The 15887-nt window shown below is 39.6% G+C and overlaps 1 protein-coding gene and 1 long non-coding RNA gene across 6 annotated transcripts in view; one reads left to right on the top strand and one right to left on the bottom strand.

Annotated features, from left to right (window-relative positions):
- LOC121036663 (uncharacterized) overlaps positions 1-4440 on the bottom strand; it is a 35314-nt gene extending 30874 nt beyond the window's left edge. For both annotated transcript variants that reach the window (XR_005793426.1, XR_005793425.1), the window contains exons 1-2: positions 4296-4440; positions 2775-2862 (exon numbers count right to left, since the gene is read on the bottom strand). This is a non-coding gene — a long non-coding RNA (uncharacterized LOC121036663). The remainder of the gene's footprint in view (positions 1-2774; positions 2863-4295) is intronic.
- A 74-nt stretch (positions 4441-4514) lies between these two features.
- NSUN7 (NOP2/Sun RNA methyltransferase family member 7) overlaps positions 4515-15887 on the top strand; it is a 55254-nt gene continuing 43881 nt past the window's right edge. For 2 of the 4 annotated variants that reach the window (XM_040485063.1, XM_040485087.1), the window contains exons 1-4: positions 4515-4700; positions 5180-5584; positions 14967-15025; positions 15635-15765. In XM_040485063.1, coding sequence (XP_040340997.1) covers positions 5272-5584; positions 14967-15025; positions 15635-15765 — 503 coding nt within the window. In that variant the 5' untranslated portion in view covers positions 4515-4700; positions 5180-5271. The other 2 variants (XM_040485071.1, XM_040485078.1) reach the window with 2 other exon arrangements.

Genomic DNA, 15887 nt, shown 5'->3' with positions numbered 1-15887 from the left:
TGGACATTTGGGCTCTTTCCATACTTTGGTTATTGTTAATAGTGCTGCTATAAACATTGGGGTGCATGTGCCCCTTCGAAACTGCACACCTGTATCCCTTGGAAAAATACCTAGTAGTGCAATTGCTGGGTCATAGGGTAGTTTTATTTTTAATTTTTTGAGGAACCTCCATACTATGTTCCAGAGTGGCTGCACCAGTTTGCATTTCCAACTATCTAACTCTTGAATTCAAATCTCTTAACACAGTGTTTCCACAAGTGCAGAGGCAGCACCATTAAAGGTATGGAAGATGGGGCACCTGGGTGTCTCAGTCGGTTGAGTGTCTGACTCTTGGTTTCGGCTCAGGTCGTGATCTCGTAGTTAGTGAGTTAGAGCCCCACGTCAGGCTCTGCACTAACAACGCAGAGCCTGTTTGGCATTCTCTCTCTCTCCCTCTTTCTCTGTACCTCCAGCTCTGTCTCTGTCTCTCAAAATAAATAAATAAACTTTAAAAACTAAATAAAAATGTATGGAAGAGGATTTGAAGTGATATGCTGAATTAGTATTGAATAACAAATATACACTGGGAAAGCTTCTTTATCCAAGGCTCTTTTGATCCTTCTGATGAGGAGAAAGTCTCATTTTTGTATTGGTGTTTAACACCTCTCTACCATTGCCCATTTTCCTTTTTAACTGAGGGAAGTCAACCTTATTTTTTTTTAATTTTCTTTTATGTTTTTATTTTATTTTTGAGAGAGAGACACAATGTGAGCGTGGAGAGGCAGAGAGAGAGGGAGACAGAATCTGAAGCAGGCTCCAGGCTCCAAGCTGTCAGCACAGAACCCTACACAGGGCTCAAACTCACTGTGAGATCATGACCTGAGCTGAACTCAGGAGCCCAACCAACTGAGCCACCCAGGTGCCCCGAGAGCAGTCAACCTTAAGCCTTGAGCCTTGATACCCAGCTTCTAACTAGAATTTAATAGTATTATTTTATTTTTGTTGTGATGATTTTCATTTATGGCAATGATACTGATTTTCCATTTATAATTTTCTATTGAAGTAAAACTGTGATCCTGATTTAAAAGAAAATATTGAGTAGGGGCGCCTGGGTGGCTCAGTTGGTTGAGCGTCTGACTCTTGATTTCGGCTCAGGTAATGATCCCAGAGTCATGGTATCGATCAAGCTCTGCATCGGGCTCCGCACTGAGCATAGAGCCTGCTTAAGATTCTCTCTCTCCCCCTCTGCTCCTCTCCCCTTCTTATGCGTTCTCTCTCTCTAAAAAAAATAATAAAATAAAATAAAATAAAATAAAATAAAATAAAATAAAATATTGAGTAAATTGTATAAATGGTAGTATATGGATATGGAAAAATAATCCACTAAGGTGGTGCTTGAATGACCAGCTCTGGGAAAATACTGTGTTGGTGCAATCTATTATAACAGTTGTCTATCATAACCTTCCTTTCTCCTGGGCCACAAAAGACAGTCAAGGGCTGGGATGATAAGCCTCCTGAACCTCCATTCCCCATTGCATTCCAGGTAACTCAAACTCTTCCTTAGTGCTATGTCATATTTGGCTTCTAAATTTCAGAATGTTGTTTCTAATGGTTCTGTCTCTGAACTGCTAGGGTCTGGACTTTTATTCCTCTCCACTTGCCTCACCCTTCAGGACTCTGCTCCATCCTAGTTGTCTGCTGCTTCCAAATTAAGAAAGATTTTTTTCCCTCCTCTGCAAGTGGTTATGGCTCTTTTGGTTAATCTTTGATGGGCTTGTGCAATCATATTTTGATTTTTCCAAAGGCATCTTTACACTATCATCTTACCACTTCTTTTTCAAGTTGTTTGGGACAAATTTCCACAAGGAGCGGGGAAGAGGACACTTGAGTAATGCTACCCTCTATGATATGCAAAGTATTCCTTCACACCAAGCCTCACCCAGCATCAGAGGATGATGTTCACCCACATCAGAGTGAGTTTCCTGCCTTCTTGGCATCTACCATTCTCTTCTTCTCTGGGATGGGATATTTCAGTACCTGACCATCAGTCTCCAGATGTAGCTTACCCAGGGGGTCTTGGGGATCCTCAGACAAATAGGGCTTCTGATGCCTGCCCTAATACCCCAAAGTTCCCAGTTGGATATGGCTTAGGTCCACAATGGAACACTAGGTAACTTTATAAAAGAATAATGAAAAGCATTGTTGAAAAAAAAAAAAAAGTCAACCATTATTTCTAAGTGGCAATAATTATAAATTGAGTTCTGATGTTTAAAAACACAATTTCATTTCTGTAGTAAGCTTCAATGGAAATGAGCACACTTTTCATTTCTGTAGTAAGCTTCAATGGAAATGAGCACAGTTTATATGTCCATATTAACTTGAAGCAAGTGAGAAAATGTATTTTGAATACCTACTTGGCTAATATGCACTGGCTGCTAGCTACCAGCTACTAGCAAGGAATGTTAATTTACAAATATTTCAAATACTCTACCCCCTGGGGAAAGAAAATCAGTCCTTTAAGTTCTTTTAGTAGAAAGCTCCAGGTAACTAACTTTTAATTTTCTACACCATCTCTGATTTGATGTTCTGATCATATTACAGAGAGCAACTTAAACAAAGACCACATTTTTTACTGCCTTGTTTTCACAGCAGTTGATCCACACACCTATCTCTATGGTGACTTTTGTACTGTCCTCTCTGAGATTTAAGTCCACAATGAGACCATTAACCAGATGTGAGAGGTAAGAAGGATTATACACATGATTAGAGTAAATAGTAACCATGAATTCACTCACCCACAACTGTTGGCTTAAGCTTTACTTTGGGGATGGAGACTCTCATTAAATCTTGTTTTCAGTACAGCAAACTGTCACTTACACTGACCTATCATGGAAAAATAAGAAGTTCCTGAAATTATATTTTAAAAGACAATAATATTTCAAAGTTTATAGCTAGCTATCGTCTCACATTTTCAGCAAATTTTACTGTGTACTGTGTGATGCATGGTAAAATGTATCATGACCCCTAAGGCATCTTCGTATTTGTAATCTTCTGTGCATGTGAAAGACAGTGATATTTTGCTAGTATCTGGGCATAAAATGATATTACATATAATAAAAATAAAAAGAGATAATAAAACTATTTAAGAGTGTGAGTTTTATGGGCTATGTGGTAGCGAGATGACAGAAGGAGGGGGAATACAGTATGTTCACAAATATTTATAATAAAAATTGAAGGGTGCTCAAGTACATCTATTCATTAATTTCTTGAGGGTTAAGGTCCCTGATCATTTCCACACATTCATTTTTACTTCCAGGGCCAAACATAATGCCAGATACATGGTAATGACTTAATATATGTTACTTGACATTCTGGGAATAATGGAAATGAGACGACTAGCGGATGAAGGGGTCAGAGGTAGAGGCTTATAGCAAAGACTGCTAATTGTTCCCCAGTATCCATTCTTCTTCCATAGCAACGGTTCCCTTGATTTCTAGTTGGACACAAATGCAAACCCCCTTTGCTGCTAGGTATACCATGTGACTAAGTTCTGGCCAATGGAATGTGAGCAAAAGTGATGTGTGTACTTTTCAGGTTATGTCCTTGAAAGGAATGGGCATGCCCTCCCTTTCCTCTTAGTTCCCCCAACCACTGCTATGGTATGCCAGGGTGGTAAGCCACACTGGACTAAGTTGAGAAGAGCAAAGCCCTTCCATGGAGCCTAAAATAGGAGTGTGGGCCCTGACAACTTTGTGGAGGACAGCCGCTGTGCCAACAGGACTTTATGTGAGAAATAAACTGGTTCCGTTGAGGCCAATGGTTAGTTTGGGTCTCTATCACAGTGGTTAAATTCATATCCTAATACAATCAGGAAGGATTTATAGAGGCAATGCTTGCACTGAGTTTCAAAGATTGAGTAGGAGCTCACCAGGTGGACTCAAAAATTAAAGTAACCATATTAAAACCCTCTGGGGAGGCTTATATTTGTTCCCAGTTCCATGCTAGAATTTGGAGGGTGGGACAAATTTGATCGTTTGTAGGTCCACTTCAGCAAAGTCTTTCTTTGCAAGCAACTCCTGGAAAGGAGGGATGCGGTTTTAAGTTGGCAAATACCTTTACCCAACTTGCCCTGGAAGACTCCGTCTAATGTGATATCCATTGTTCTAAAAAGTATGAAAATAAAGTAGGCTCGTCTTTTCCCCCCTTTTCTTCAGTAGCTCTACACTCATCTATTTTAACATTTCCTGCGCCTCTGCCCAACGCGCCAAGGCGGGTGCTGTCAGCGACACAGAATTCTTGCTTTCAAGAAGACCGACCTGGAAGTGTCGGGAAGAGGGGGCCACTTGTGGTTTTGGGTAAGTCGAGGACCCTCGGGACGAAGCGATCCAACTGCGCAAAGGGTCTGGGGCTGGCGTCGCGGAACTCTGGAGGAAGAGCAAACTGGCTGGGTGAGAGGCGGACCCAGCCAAGTCCCGCGGGAACGGCCCTCGGCGGCGTCAGGCCACGCTCCCGGTTGCCACGGAGACGGGGTCGCTGCCGGCCGGCCGGCAGACCGCGAGAGGTGGGAGAGGCCGACCCTTGCCCGGCCTGAGCCGTGGGTCCACTCGCGCCGCGCTCCATCCAGCTCCGCCGCCGCGTCCGCGAAGGGCCACTGAGCGTGACCTGGGGAGGCCAGAAGGCGCGCTCTGCTTTCGGGAACTGGAGCGAAGCGAGCGCCGGAGGTCGGGGCACCCCACACCCCGAACACAGTTGGTGGGAGAGGCTGCATTTAAGCCAGAACTGCCTTCCCGGGCCGCCGCCGGCGCCCGGCCGTCCCGGGCTCCCGAGGGCTCTGTTCAGACACCGGCCTTCGGTGCCCCAAGTGCAACGGCTGCCGCGTCTCCGTCCCCGAAGCCCCGGGAAACATCCGCCCTCCTGGGTAGGGGGCGCCCGTGGGGCCGCAGACGCGGCTCGTGGGGAGCGCTACCCCCAAAGGGGCCTAGGGAAAAGTCGCTTGGGAGAGGATTCCCGAAACACCTTCCCACCTCCCCTCTCTCTGAGTGTTGGAGACGTTTGGTTAGGTCTTGTACGGCCCCAAGCATGGGACGCTCGGATCCGCCAGTAGATGCCACCTCTTAGTCTTTCAGGCCACAACGAAATGGGCCACCAAGTGGGTCCCGCAGGAATAGTGATTTACCGAGATAACCTTTTATTTTCACAGAGACGATACTTAAGGTACAGGGAAAAACCATTTCCTGGAACATCTGAGTTGTAATTCGATCTTGAGTTACCGACCACAGTCAGGGGGCAAACATGCTTCGTGCCACGAGTGAACTGGAGTTTTCGAACGAAAAAAATACGGAGGAGATCTCCCAGCTCGCTTCCCTGGTGCTGTCAGGTGACACATCAACCGGCGAAAAAAACTCAACTGGTTTACCCGAAAAAACTGGCTATCCGGACTCCGTTTACATTATGGCAGCAAATATTTTTCAGGGTATTCGATTCGAAAAGTCGCCAGAGAAAGTCTTAATAAAGTATGGGAATGAACCCCTGCGGTCCTTGCCGGAGTCTGAGGATGAATCCTTTCGGCGTTCGTCCTATGAGCTGGCTTTCAGTGCTCTGAAGTGTGAGTAGTACCAGTCTCAACGATCGTCACTAAAATAAAATAATGAGAGAATTTGTGGAGCGCAGTCCCCTTCCCGCCCTCTGGTGCACACCAGGTTTTGTTTTCACATATTTGTGTAACTTTGGTCAGATGCATGTCAAGGAATTTGGAGAGTTCCAGTAAAACAAGCTCTTTCAGGCCAGAACTGTTTTTCACTGCAGATTCCCTGTGCCTAGGAGGGTGCCCGTCCTTAGATGGATGTAATGCACAGTCATTAAATTGAACAAGGAAACAATTCCATTAACAGGAAGAATAAGAGTCCACTGAAGGATCCAAGTACAGTTACCCCCCACCACCACCTTGGGTTATTTCTTGGCATTTTCTATGTTTACCTCTTGTATATTAGTGTATGAACTTTCACAATTATAAAAACCAGTAAGAGAGGAACAGAGATGGAGTAAGAAGCCAAGGTACAATATATTAAAAATGAATATCAAAATCAAATCAACCCGGATTAAGATGATCCCATTCATAGCCAATAGCGTAAATTTTGAGAGCTTATACATTTATTCCTCCAAACTTCTGTAGAATTCCCTGTTCTAATTTGCCTCCAGGGTTTGAGATGCAGTGTTTCAGATTCGCTCAGTGGTGGTTAACTATCCACTTCTGTGTGTGGAGCTGACTCTAGGACAGAACCAAATACTGTTACTGTGAAAGCAAACAGTGGCAGGGTCTGGAGATCTTTGTTTTTGTACTAGCAATAAGCTTTAAAATAAGTTTAGAATCTTCTGATTCAGACACCACATTATCAATTGCTCGCCTGTCCCCTTTAAACTATAATGTTTATACTGGTTTGTAAAATGAGTGAATGTAGTTCCAAAAAGAAGTTCCAGAAATATTTGGAGTATTAACAGCATGGCTGAAATGATAAGCATATGGCTTCCTAAAGAGACACCTTGAAAGGGCAACACTAATTTGCATGCATTTCCTTAGTACTTACTGGGCCTTCCACATTCTTGCACATAGGCACTTACCAGTTGTTTAGTTGAACTAAAATGCCCGGTTCATTACTTAGACATGAATATATATTTTTGGTAGTCTGCAGATACAAGGCAGCTCAACTCTGAAGCCAGAAATTTGTCAACATAGAGAAAAATTTGATGTCAAAAGGCATCTGTTTAATTTCCATTTCTTTGTTTTCTCCTGCTTGTGGATTTTTTTCTTTTTAAATGTTTTAACCATTTTTTCTTTTCCAGTGTAATCTTTCACATTATTTCATCCATTCCTTCTATCTGCTTTGAAAAAATGTAGTTTTAGAGACCAAAATGTTGCACTTTAGATAATGAGCCAAATGAACATTTTTACATTTTCTCCTTGTAACAATGAAAGGCAGACTGGGCATCTATGTTAATTAGTTGGTATTTAATGTTAATGCCAAAATTCTATTATAGACAATTTGTTTTCCTAATGGAATATTGCGTCTTAGATTTAGGAATCAATACTAAAAACCTGAAATTATTTTGTATACAATTAATGCATTGACTAGATGGTCATGCTATAGTGATATGTATACTTGATTCTCTTTTTCTTCCTCTCAGTCTTTATTTCTGTTTTATGAAAGGGCTTTGTGACCATTTTATGTTTTTTAATGACCCAGAAAAATCCCATTAAGATAAAGTATTGTCATAGACCTTTACAAACCTGCCTTTGCTCGAAATGTTTGTTTTTTTTAATTCTAATTCTAATCTAAGCTGGCTTTGGTTGTTTACTTGGTACAAATATTTTTTTCTTCTTAAAATAATAATATATTGCTTAAATTATTATCTGAATAATTTCTGAATGTTCAAATAAAATCAAACCAGAATTTCTAAATGTATTAGATTTCCAAGATAATTAAGAGCCTGATAGTTTGCTTTAAGACAGTGGGGGCTCTGTGCATTCCCTGGTAGCTTCTGTATAATCAGTGTTCTACCAGTACTTTCACATGATATCTTATAAACTCATATTTGGCTTGTACCTTATAGGTTCAGAAAAGAAAACTCAGGATTTCTTCCCTGCAGTTTTTTTATAGGAGCAGTAAAGCTAAAAATGTTAATGTATAAACTAAAGAGAGCTTGGGTAACGATCCCTTTTATTGGTGAAGTTGTGAATAGGTGGTGTGTGTGTGTGTGTGTGTGTGTGTGTGTAGAAGTATAAGGAGAAGGAAAAATGACAGAAAATTCCTTCATTATATAAATGTTAAGTATACTCCTTTGGCTGTGTTTTCAGTATTTCCGTTTTATTGTTTACTCTTTTGTTGATGTCCTTTGTGTATAAGCTCTTTCAAAGGAGAGAATGTATTTATATCTGATTAACCTTTTGAAGGTTTAAAGGGCTCAGTATGTTTTTTTGAGGTGAAGACAACCACGATTCCTGCTTTACTAAATAGCCCCAAAGTCAATTTTCTGTTAAAGAAGGTAATGAAGAGTAGCCGATTCCTTTTAAGTTTTATTTCTATCAAAGAAATAGAGTACTAGCAGCTAATTTGTTTTTTCAAAGAATCTCTGGATGTTTCAAGAATTCTAAATATTAAAAAAAAGAAAAGAAACTCTGGAAAATGATTTCTTAAGAAATAAACTAATGAACCACAAATAAAGAAAACAGAAAACTTGAAGAAAAAGATGTCCCTGAAATTGTTGGTATTATTCCTGGCTTAATTTGTTCTCCAACCTAAGTATATATAGTAGTTGGTGAACTTTCAGTCTCAGGAACTGTGGCGTTAGCCTGGCCATTTCAGAATCTTCTAACCTGTTAGTGAAAAACCTAGTAAATGCTTAATGTATGGTTTTATTATGACTTTGGTAATTAGTAATTGTAGGTGGGGTATGCAAGACCACCATCAGGGTCGGTGATTCACTGGAAGGACTTACAGAACTTATCACATCTGTTATGCTCATAGTTATAGTTTATTATAGTGAAAGGTTACTTAAAGTCAACACCAGAAAAAAGTGCATTGGACAGAGTCCAGGAGAGACCTGGTGCAAGTTTTCTACCATTCTTTCCCAGTGGAGTCTGTGGACAATGCTTAATTCTCTTAGCAATGGTAGGACAACAGGAATGAAGTATTGTAGTATGTGAATGTAGTACTGAAGTATAGGAAAGCTCACCCAAGCCTTGCTGTCCAGGGTTTTTATTGGTGTCAGTCACATAGACAAAGAGAGACCTTGTGGCTGACCTTACTCGGTCTCTAGCTCTTCCAGAGGTCAAGCTGACACCATGTTACCCACCAACACCCGGTGTAAACACAGACACTGTCATCAGGCAAGCTATTCCAAAGGTTTATAGAAGTTATCTCCCCAGAGTGCCAAACCTTTCTTTGGAGTGTTCAGGGTTTGGCCATCCAGGCCTGCTTAGTTGATTTTTTTAAAGTTTATTTATTTATTCTGAGAGAGAGAGGGAGAGAGAATGAGCATGACTAGGGAAGGGGCAGAGAGGGAGGGAGAGTGAATCCCAAGCAGGCTCCGTGCTGACAGCTCAGAGCCTGATGAGGGCTAGATCTCATGAGATCCTGACCTAAGCTGAAATCAAGCTTAAGCAACTGAGCCACCCAGGTGCCCCGTGCTGAGTTAATTCTTGATTGTATAGTGATTCATTAGAAAAATAATCTAGATCAATAACCTCTTAAGCTCTGGTTGTCATGTAAGAGGTAAATGCAATTTTCTTGAATGAAAATAATAATAATACCTTATATTTACATAGCTCTTTGTAATTGACAAAACAAAATATCATTTGCTACACCAGTTCTTTGAGACACAAGATTCTCATTTTGCAAATGAAAAAAATTGAGGGAAACTCAAGAAGAGATTAAATGATATACTAAGGAACCAAGCAGGAAGAAGGTTAAAAAGAGGAAGTATTTTATCTGATTGGAAAGGGTGGTAGAACAAGATACCCCATCCCTAATCCTAGTTTTTTATGGTTCCATGTTGTTGTTGTTTTCTTTTCAATTTTTATTTAAATTCTAACTAGTTAACATATATGGTACAGTTGGTTTCAGGTATAGAATTTAGTGATTCATCACTTACATATAACACCTAGTGCTCATCACAAGTGCCCACCTTAATACCCATAACCCATTTAGCCCATCCCTTCACCCACCTTCCCTCCAGCAACCCTCAGTTTGTTCTCTATAGGTAAGAAGCTGTTTTATGGTTTGCTTCTGTCTCCTTTTTTTTGTTTTCTATGTTCATCTGTTTTGTTTCTTAAATTTCACATATGAGTGAAATCATGTGGTATTTGTCTTTCTCTGACTGACTTATATTTTGCTTAGCATAATACCCTGTAGCTCCATTCATGTCATTGCAAATGGCAAGATTTAATTCTTTTTTATGGCTGAATAATATTCCATTGCATATACATATATACACATGTATATGCATATACACATCTATTTGCATATACATATATATATATGTATGTATACACACACACACACACAAATATATATACATCACTTCTTCTTTATCCATTCATCAGTCAATGGACATTTGGATTCTTTCCATAGTTTGGCTATTTTGATAATGCTGCTATAAACATGAGGGTACATGTACCCCTTAAAATCAGTATTCTTATATTCTTTGGGTAAATACCTAGTAGTACAATTGCTGGATCCTAGGGTAGCTCTATTTTTAACTTTCTAAGGAACCTCCATACTGTTCTCCAGAGTAGCTGCACCAGTTTGCATTAGCACCAGCAGTGCAGGAGGGTTCCCCTTTGTCCGCATCCTTGCCAACATCTGTTGTTTCCTGTGTTGTTAATTTTAGCCATTTTGACAGGTGTGAGGTGGTATCTCATCATGGCTTTGATTTGTAATTCCCTGATGTTGAGTGATGTCAAACATCTTTTCGTGTGTCTGGTAGCCATCTGGATGTCTTCCTTGGAAAAAATGTTTATTCATATCTTCTGCCCATTTCTTAACTGGCGTATTTATTTTTGAGGTGTTGAGCTTGATAAATTCTTTATAGATTTTGGGTACTAATCCTTTATCAGATATGTCATTTGTCAATATCTTCTCCCATTCCATAAGCTGCCTTTTAGTTTTGTTGATTGTTTCCTTTGCTGTGCAGAAGCTTTTTTATCTTGATGAAGTACCAAAGTTTGTTTTTGCTTTTGTTTCCCTTGCTTCCAGCGATATATCTAATAAGAAGCTACTAAGGCTGAGGTCAATGAGGTTATTGCCTGTATTCTCTAGAATTTTGATGGTTTCATGTCTCACATTTAGGTGTTTGATCCATTTTGAATTTATTTTTGTGTATGGTAGAGAAAGTGGCCTGGTTTCTTTTGCATGTTGCTGTCCAGTTTTCCCAACGCCATTTACTGAAGAGATTTTTTTCCATTGGATATTCTTTCCTGCTTTGTCAAAGATTAGTTGACCATATAGTTGTGAGTCCATTTCTGGGTTTTCTATTCTGTTCCATTGATCTATGTACCTGTTTTTGTGCCAGTACCATACTGTTTTAATGACTACTGTCTTATGACTTGGTCATATAGCTTGAAGTCTAGAATTGTGCTGCCTCCAGCTTTGCTTTGCTTTTTCAGATTGCTTTGCTATTCAGGGTCTTTTGGGGTTCCCAACAAATTTTAGGATTTTTTTGTTCTAGCTCTGTGAAAACTGCTGGTGCTATTTTGATAGGGATTGCATTAAATGTGTAGATTGCTTTGGGTAGTTACAGGCTTTTCAACAATATTTGTTCTTCCAATCCATGGGCATGGAATGTTTTTCCATTTCTTTGTGTCATTTTCAATTTCTTTCATAAATATTCTATATAGTGTACAAAGTACAGATCTTTTACCTCTTTGGTTAGGTTTATTCCTAGGTATCTTATGGTTTCTGATGCAGTTATGAATGGGATCAATTCATTGATTTCTCTTTCTGCTGCTTCATTATTGGCGTATAGAAATGCAACAGATTTCTGTACATTGATTTTATATCCTGCAACTTTGCTGAATTCACGTATAAGTTCTAGAAATATTTTGGTGGAGTCTTTTGGGTTTTATACATAGAATATCATGTCATCTCCAAATAGTGAAAGTTTGACTACTTCCTTGCCAATTTGGATGCCTTTTATTTCTTTTTGTTCTCTGATTGCTGAGGGTAGGACTTCTAGTACTGTGTTAAATAACAACGGTGAGGGTGGACATCCCTGTCTTGTTCCTGACCATAGAGGGAAAGCTCTCAGTTTTTCCCCATTGAGGTTGATATTAACTGTGAGTCTTCCATATATATTTTATTTTCATTACATAATGATTTTGTATTTGGTGATGCCAGCTTCCTTTCCCTGGCATTTACTTCTCTGAAATATTCTTCCAAAATGTTAGTGGCTAGTCTTACTAGTTTTGCCAAAAAAAGATTTAAATAATTTTATTGTTTCCCTCATTCTACACACACATAAACAGCATCTATCTATATTGTATAATTATAGGAGGGCCTTGATAGTCTTTTATTTTTTTTTTATTTTTAGAGAGACAGAGCATGAACAGGGGAGAGGGGGAGAGAGAGAGAGAGAGAGAGAGAGAGAGAGCGAGCGAGCAGGCCCCAGGCTGCAAGCTGTCAGCACAGAGCCCAACGCGGGGCTCAAACTCACAAGCCGTGAGATCATGACCTGAGCCGAAATCAAGAGTCTGACACTTAACTGACTGAGCCACCCAGGGGCCCCAAGGCCTTGACATGCTTGAAGTGAAGATTCTAGAGGCCCCTCACATGAAGGAAACTCTATGAAAACATAATAAAAATAGAGAGGAAGAACCTAGAGGAGAGTCAAAAGAAGGGACATCTTACACCTTTCTTCCAGAATGGGAAGAATGACAAGATGGGCTCTGTGGATTTTGGGGGTCTAATAAATAGCACTCCTCCTTTACACTTGAATTTGGTCCCACTGAGAGAGGAAAAAATATAGATGTTTGGGGACATAGTTTTAGATCTCTAGCCAAGTGGCTTGCAAATCCTTTACTATTGAGTTAGAGACTTCTCATCTAATCTATGACACAGCTGAAGAAGTGTAGACCTTTCTATTGCACTTCCTGCTGACACATGGCAGAAAATCTTTCCCTAGGGAAGGCCCTTCCTTATTGAAAACATGAAGAATGGAGGTTAAGAGTTCTCTTCAACAGACTAAAGAGAATAGGCTTTAATTAGTGGGGGACAAGGAATAGTTCAAGTTTGTGTGCTGAACTAGATAGGATAGGCAAGGTTTACAGTCTTCAAGTAAATCCTGGTAACTCAAATTAGTCATTAACAATATGTTTTGTATAGCCATTTTGGTTTGTTATAAGAGGAAGATGAAGAAAGGCAGGCTAATGTTTTGGTAATGAGCATGCACTTTGGTGCCAGACTGGGTTTGAATCCCTGATTTGCTACTTGCTGTGTGACTGTGACATCCTACTTACCCATTCTTTGTCTCATTTCTTAATCTATAAAACAGGGATAATGATGACACCTAATTCATAGGGTTGTTATGAGAGTTAATTGAATACCAAATGGAGCACTTAGAGCAAGGTGTAGCACATAGAAAGCACTATCTAAAATATACAGTTACCACTAATGTTGATATTACTATACGAGAATGTTACGTAAATTGTCGATATACAAAAGTAATGCTTTCTGCACCATATCAAAGGCAGCCCAAAGATGTTATCAGTTTTGACAAGACCCCCCCAAAGGATAAATGCAATGTTGGCAAAATCATCATTATTTTTTACATTCTGCCTCTCCTATTTCTTAGGAGCTAAGCGTCTCCATTGCTCAAAATTCTATAGCCTGTTGAGGTCTGTAGTCTCAGAACTCCTTTATTTTTACGATGACCAGATTTTCTGTGACAAAAATTTGGACCCGTGCTGAGAATCTCTGAAGTGGTTAGGAACTGGTTTGCTAGTACTTTAGGGTGCAAATGAAGACTTATTTTCCTTATAAGTGAAATGGGGATATTGCCTTGTATAATACAGCCATAATTGGTGGCTCAAATATGGATTAAAACTCCCAAAGGATTTCCTGTGAAAATTGGAGTCTGTGCTCCCATTAGTCACTTCTTTTTTAGTTTTCCCATCCCCCAAATAAAAACTGAAATTCAAAAGTGTAGTGTGCCTATATAGTAGGTTTTCCACGAATGTTGAATGAATTGAAGCTAGCCAGCCTAGCTTTCTGCTCAACTGATTAAAACATTTATGGGGCACCTGGGTGGCTCAGTCGGTTGAGCGTTCAACTTTGGTTCAGGTCATGAACTCACTGTTTGTGAGTTTGAGCCCCGCGTTGGGCTCTATGCTGACAGCTTGGAGCCTGGGGCCTGCTTTGGATTCTGTGTCTCCCTCTTTGCCCCTCCCCTACTCACGCTCTGCCTCTCTCTCTCTCAAAAGTAAATAAACATTAAAAATTTAGAGAAAAATTGTTACATGGTCCATATATAGTTTTAAGTAGTCGTAACAAAAGGAACACTCATGCACACTGTGGAGGTTTTTCAATATGTCTACTTGTTTCCCTTTAGTACCTTTGCGGTTATCTCTCGGCCTGAATGTCTCTTCTCCCAGATCTTTCCATGGCTAACTCTTTGTCATTTGGGTCTTAGATTAAATGTCATCAGTGTCTTCCCTAGTGAGTCCTACCAAATATTTCAGTAAGAAATAAGACCGATCTAACACAAACTCTCTGAAAGAGGAAGAGGGAACACTTCCCACCTGCTTTACAAGGCCAACATAACCTTGGTACCGACATTGACAAGGACATTATAAGAAAAGAAATGATAGACCAATATCCCTCATAAACATAAACATAGAATAAAACTAAATAAAATTTTAGCAAATTGAATCCAGCAACATATAAAAAGGATGCAATATTTAAAATAGATCCTCTTAAATGTTTCTCAAAAGACGTAAATTAAAGGTTGGAATTCCTTTATTACTACTTTAGGTATTCAGATAATGCTCCTTTGACTAGGATATCATGTGAAGCCTGGGTCCTAATGGCCCTGGATTCATAAATACGACAAATATTCATCATGTCATTATAATTTGGGTCTTTGTCAAGAATTGAGATATATTTTAATTATGAAAGTAAAAGTAGTTGGTGACACTGTATAAAGTGTATTTTTTTAATGTTTATTTATTTTGAGAGAGAGAGCACCTGTGTGCATGTGCATGCACGTGAGTGAGGGAGGGGTGGAGAGAGAGGAAGAAAGAGAATCCCAAGCAGGCTCTGTGCTGTCAGACATGGGGCTTGATCTCACAAACTGTGAGATCATGACCTGAACCAAAATCAAGAGTCAGATGCTTCACTGACCAAGCCACTCAGGTGCCCCTAAAGTGTATTTTGATTCCAAAGTTTTCATTTTCAGTTTTGGTATTCTCAGTAACAGACATTTTCCTTGTCTTGCAGTTCAAGATATTTTGGAAGCTATATTAATAGATAGTTGTATCTTCCCAAGTACCACAATAGTAAGTAAACAACTTTTATATAATTAGCTGTTTCATGATTGTTATTTAGAAAGTATTAAAAAGCCTTTAGATTTAAATCCAACTAGTTTGCTTATTGCTGAGACCTTCAGAACACATCCTGAACTCTCTCCTACTTCTTTTTTTTTTTTTTTTACATATTTTAACGTTTATTTATTTTTGAGACAGAGAGAGACAGAGCATGAACGGGGGAGGGGCAGAGAGAGAGGGAGACACAGAATCGGAAGCAGGCTCCAGGCTCTGAGCCATCAGCCCAGAGCCTGATGCGGGGCTCGAACTCACAGACCGTGAGATCGTGACCTGAGCTGAAGTCGGATGCTTAACCGACTGAGCCACCCAGGCGCCCCACTCTCTCCTACTTCTAATACTGATTGTAGTCCTTTCATTGTGATAAACATACCAAATATTGTCTCTTTAAAATGGTTTATTTTTTTATTGTTTTTTTTTTCTATTTGCAAGTTCTCTACCAATACAACCAGGCTATGTAAAAATAGTCATATTTCTGTCCTCTCATGAAAACATAGTGGAATGGAAAATATTACTATAGATGTTGTTTGTATACTTTTCTTTATGTGTGTTTCCCCCTGGTAGCCAGATCATTTGAGCAGTCTTATTATTGTGATGCTGTATGATTTTCAAGATAGAAAATTTCAAGCTCGTTTCCTTTCTGATAATGAAGAACCCATAGCAGAAGTTCAAGAAGTAGAGAACCTTCTTAACAGGTAATTGTAAAAGTGCAAAGGATGTTTTCTATGAAATAATTATTAGTATTTTCATTGGTATACGGTATAATGTGTAGATAAGTTTCAGAAATTTATGGAGAAAATATATAAAAGTTCATGTG

Source organism: Herpailurus yagouaroundi, unplaced genomic scaffold (assembly GCF_014898765.1).
Source record: "Herpailurus yagouaroundi ecotype Mexico unplaced genomic scaffold, PumYag 28, whole genome shotgun sequence".
Lineage (NCBI taxonomy): Eukaryota > Metazoa > Chordata > Mammalia > Carnivora > Felidae > Herpailurus > Herpailurus yagouaroundi.
Note: the sequence above shows the minus strand (reverse complement) of the source record. Positions and strands in the feature narration are given on the sequence as shown.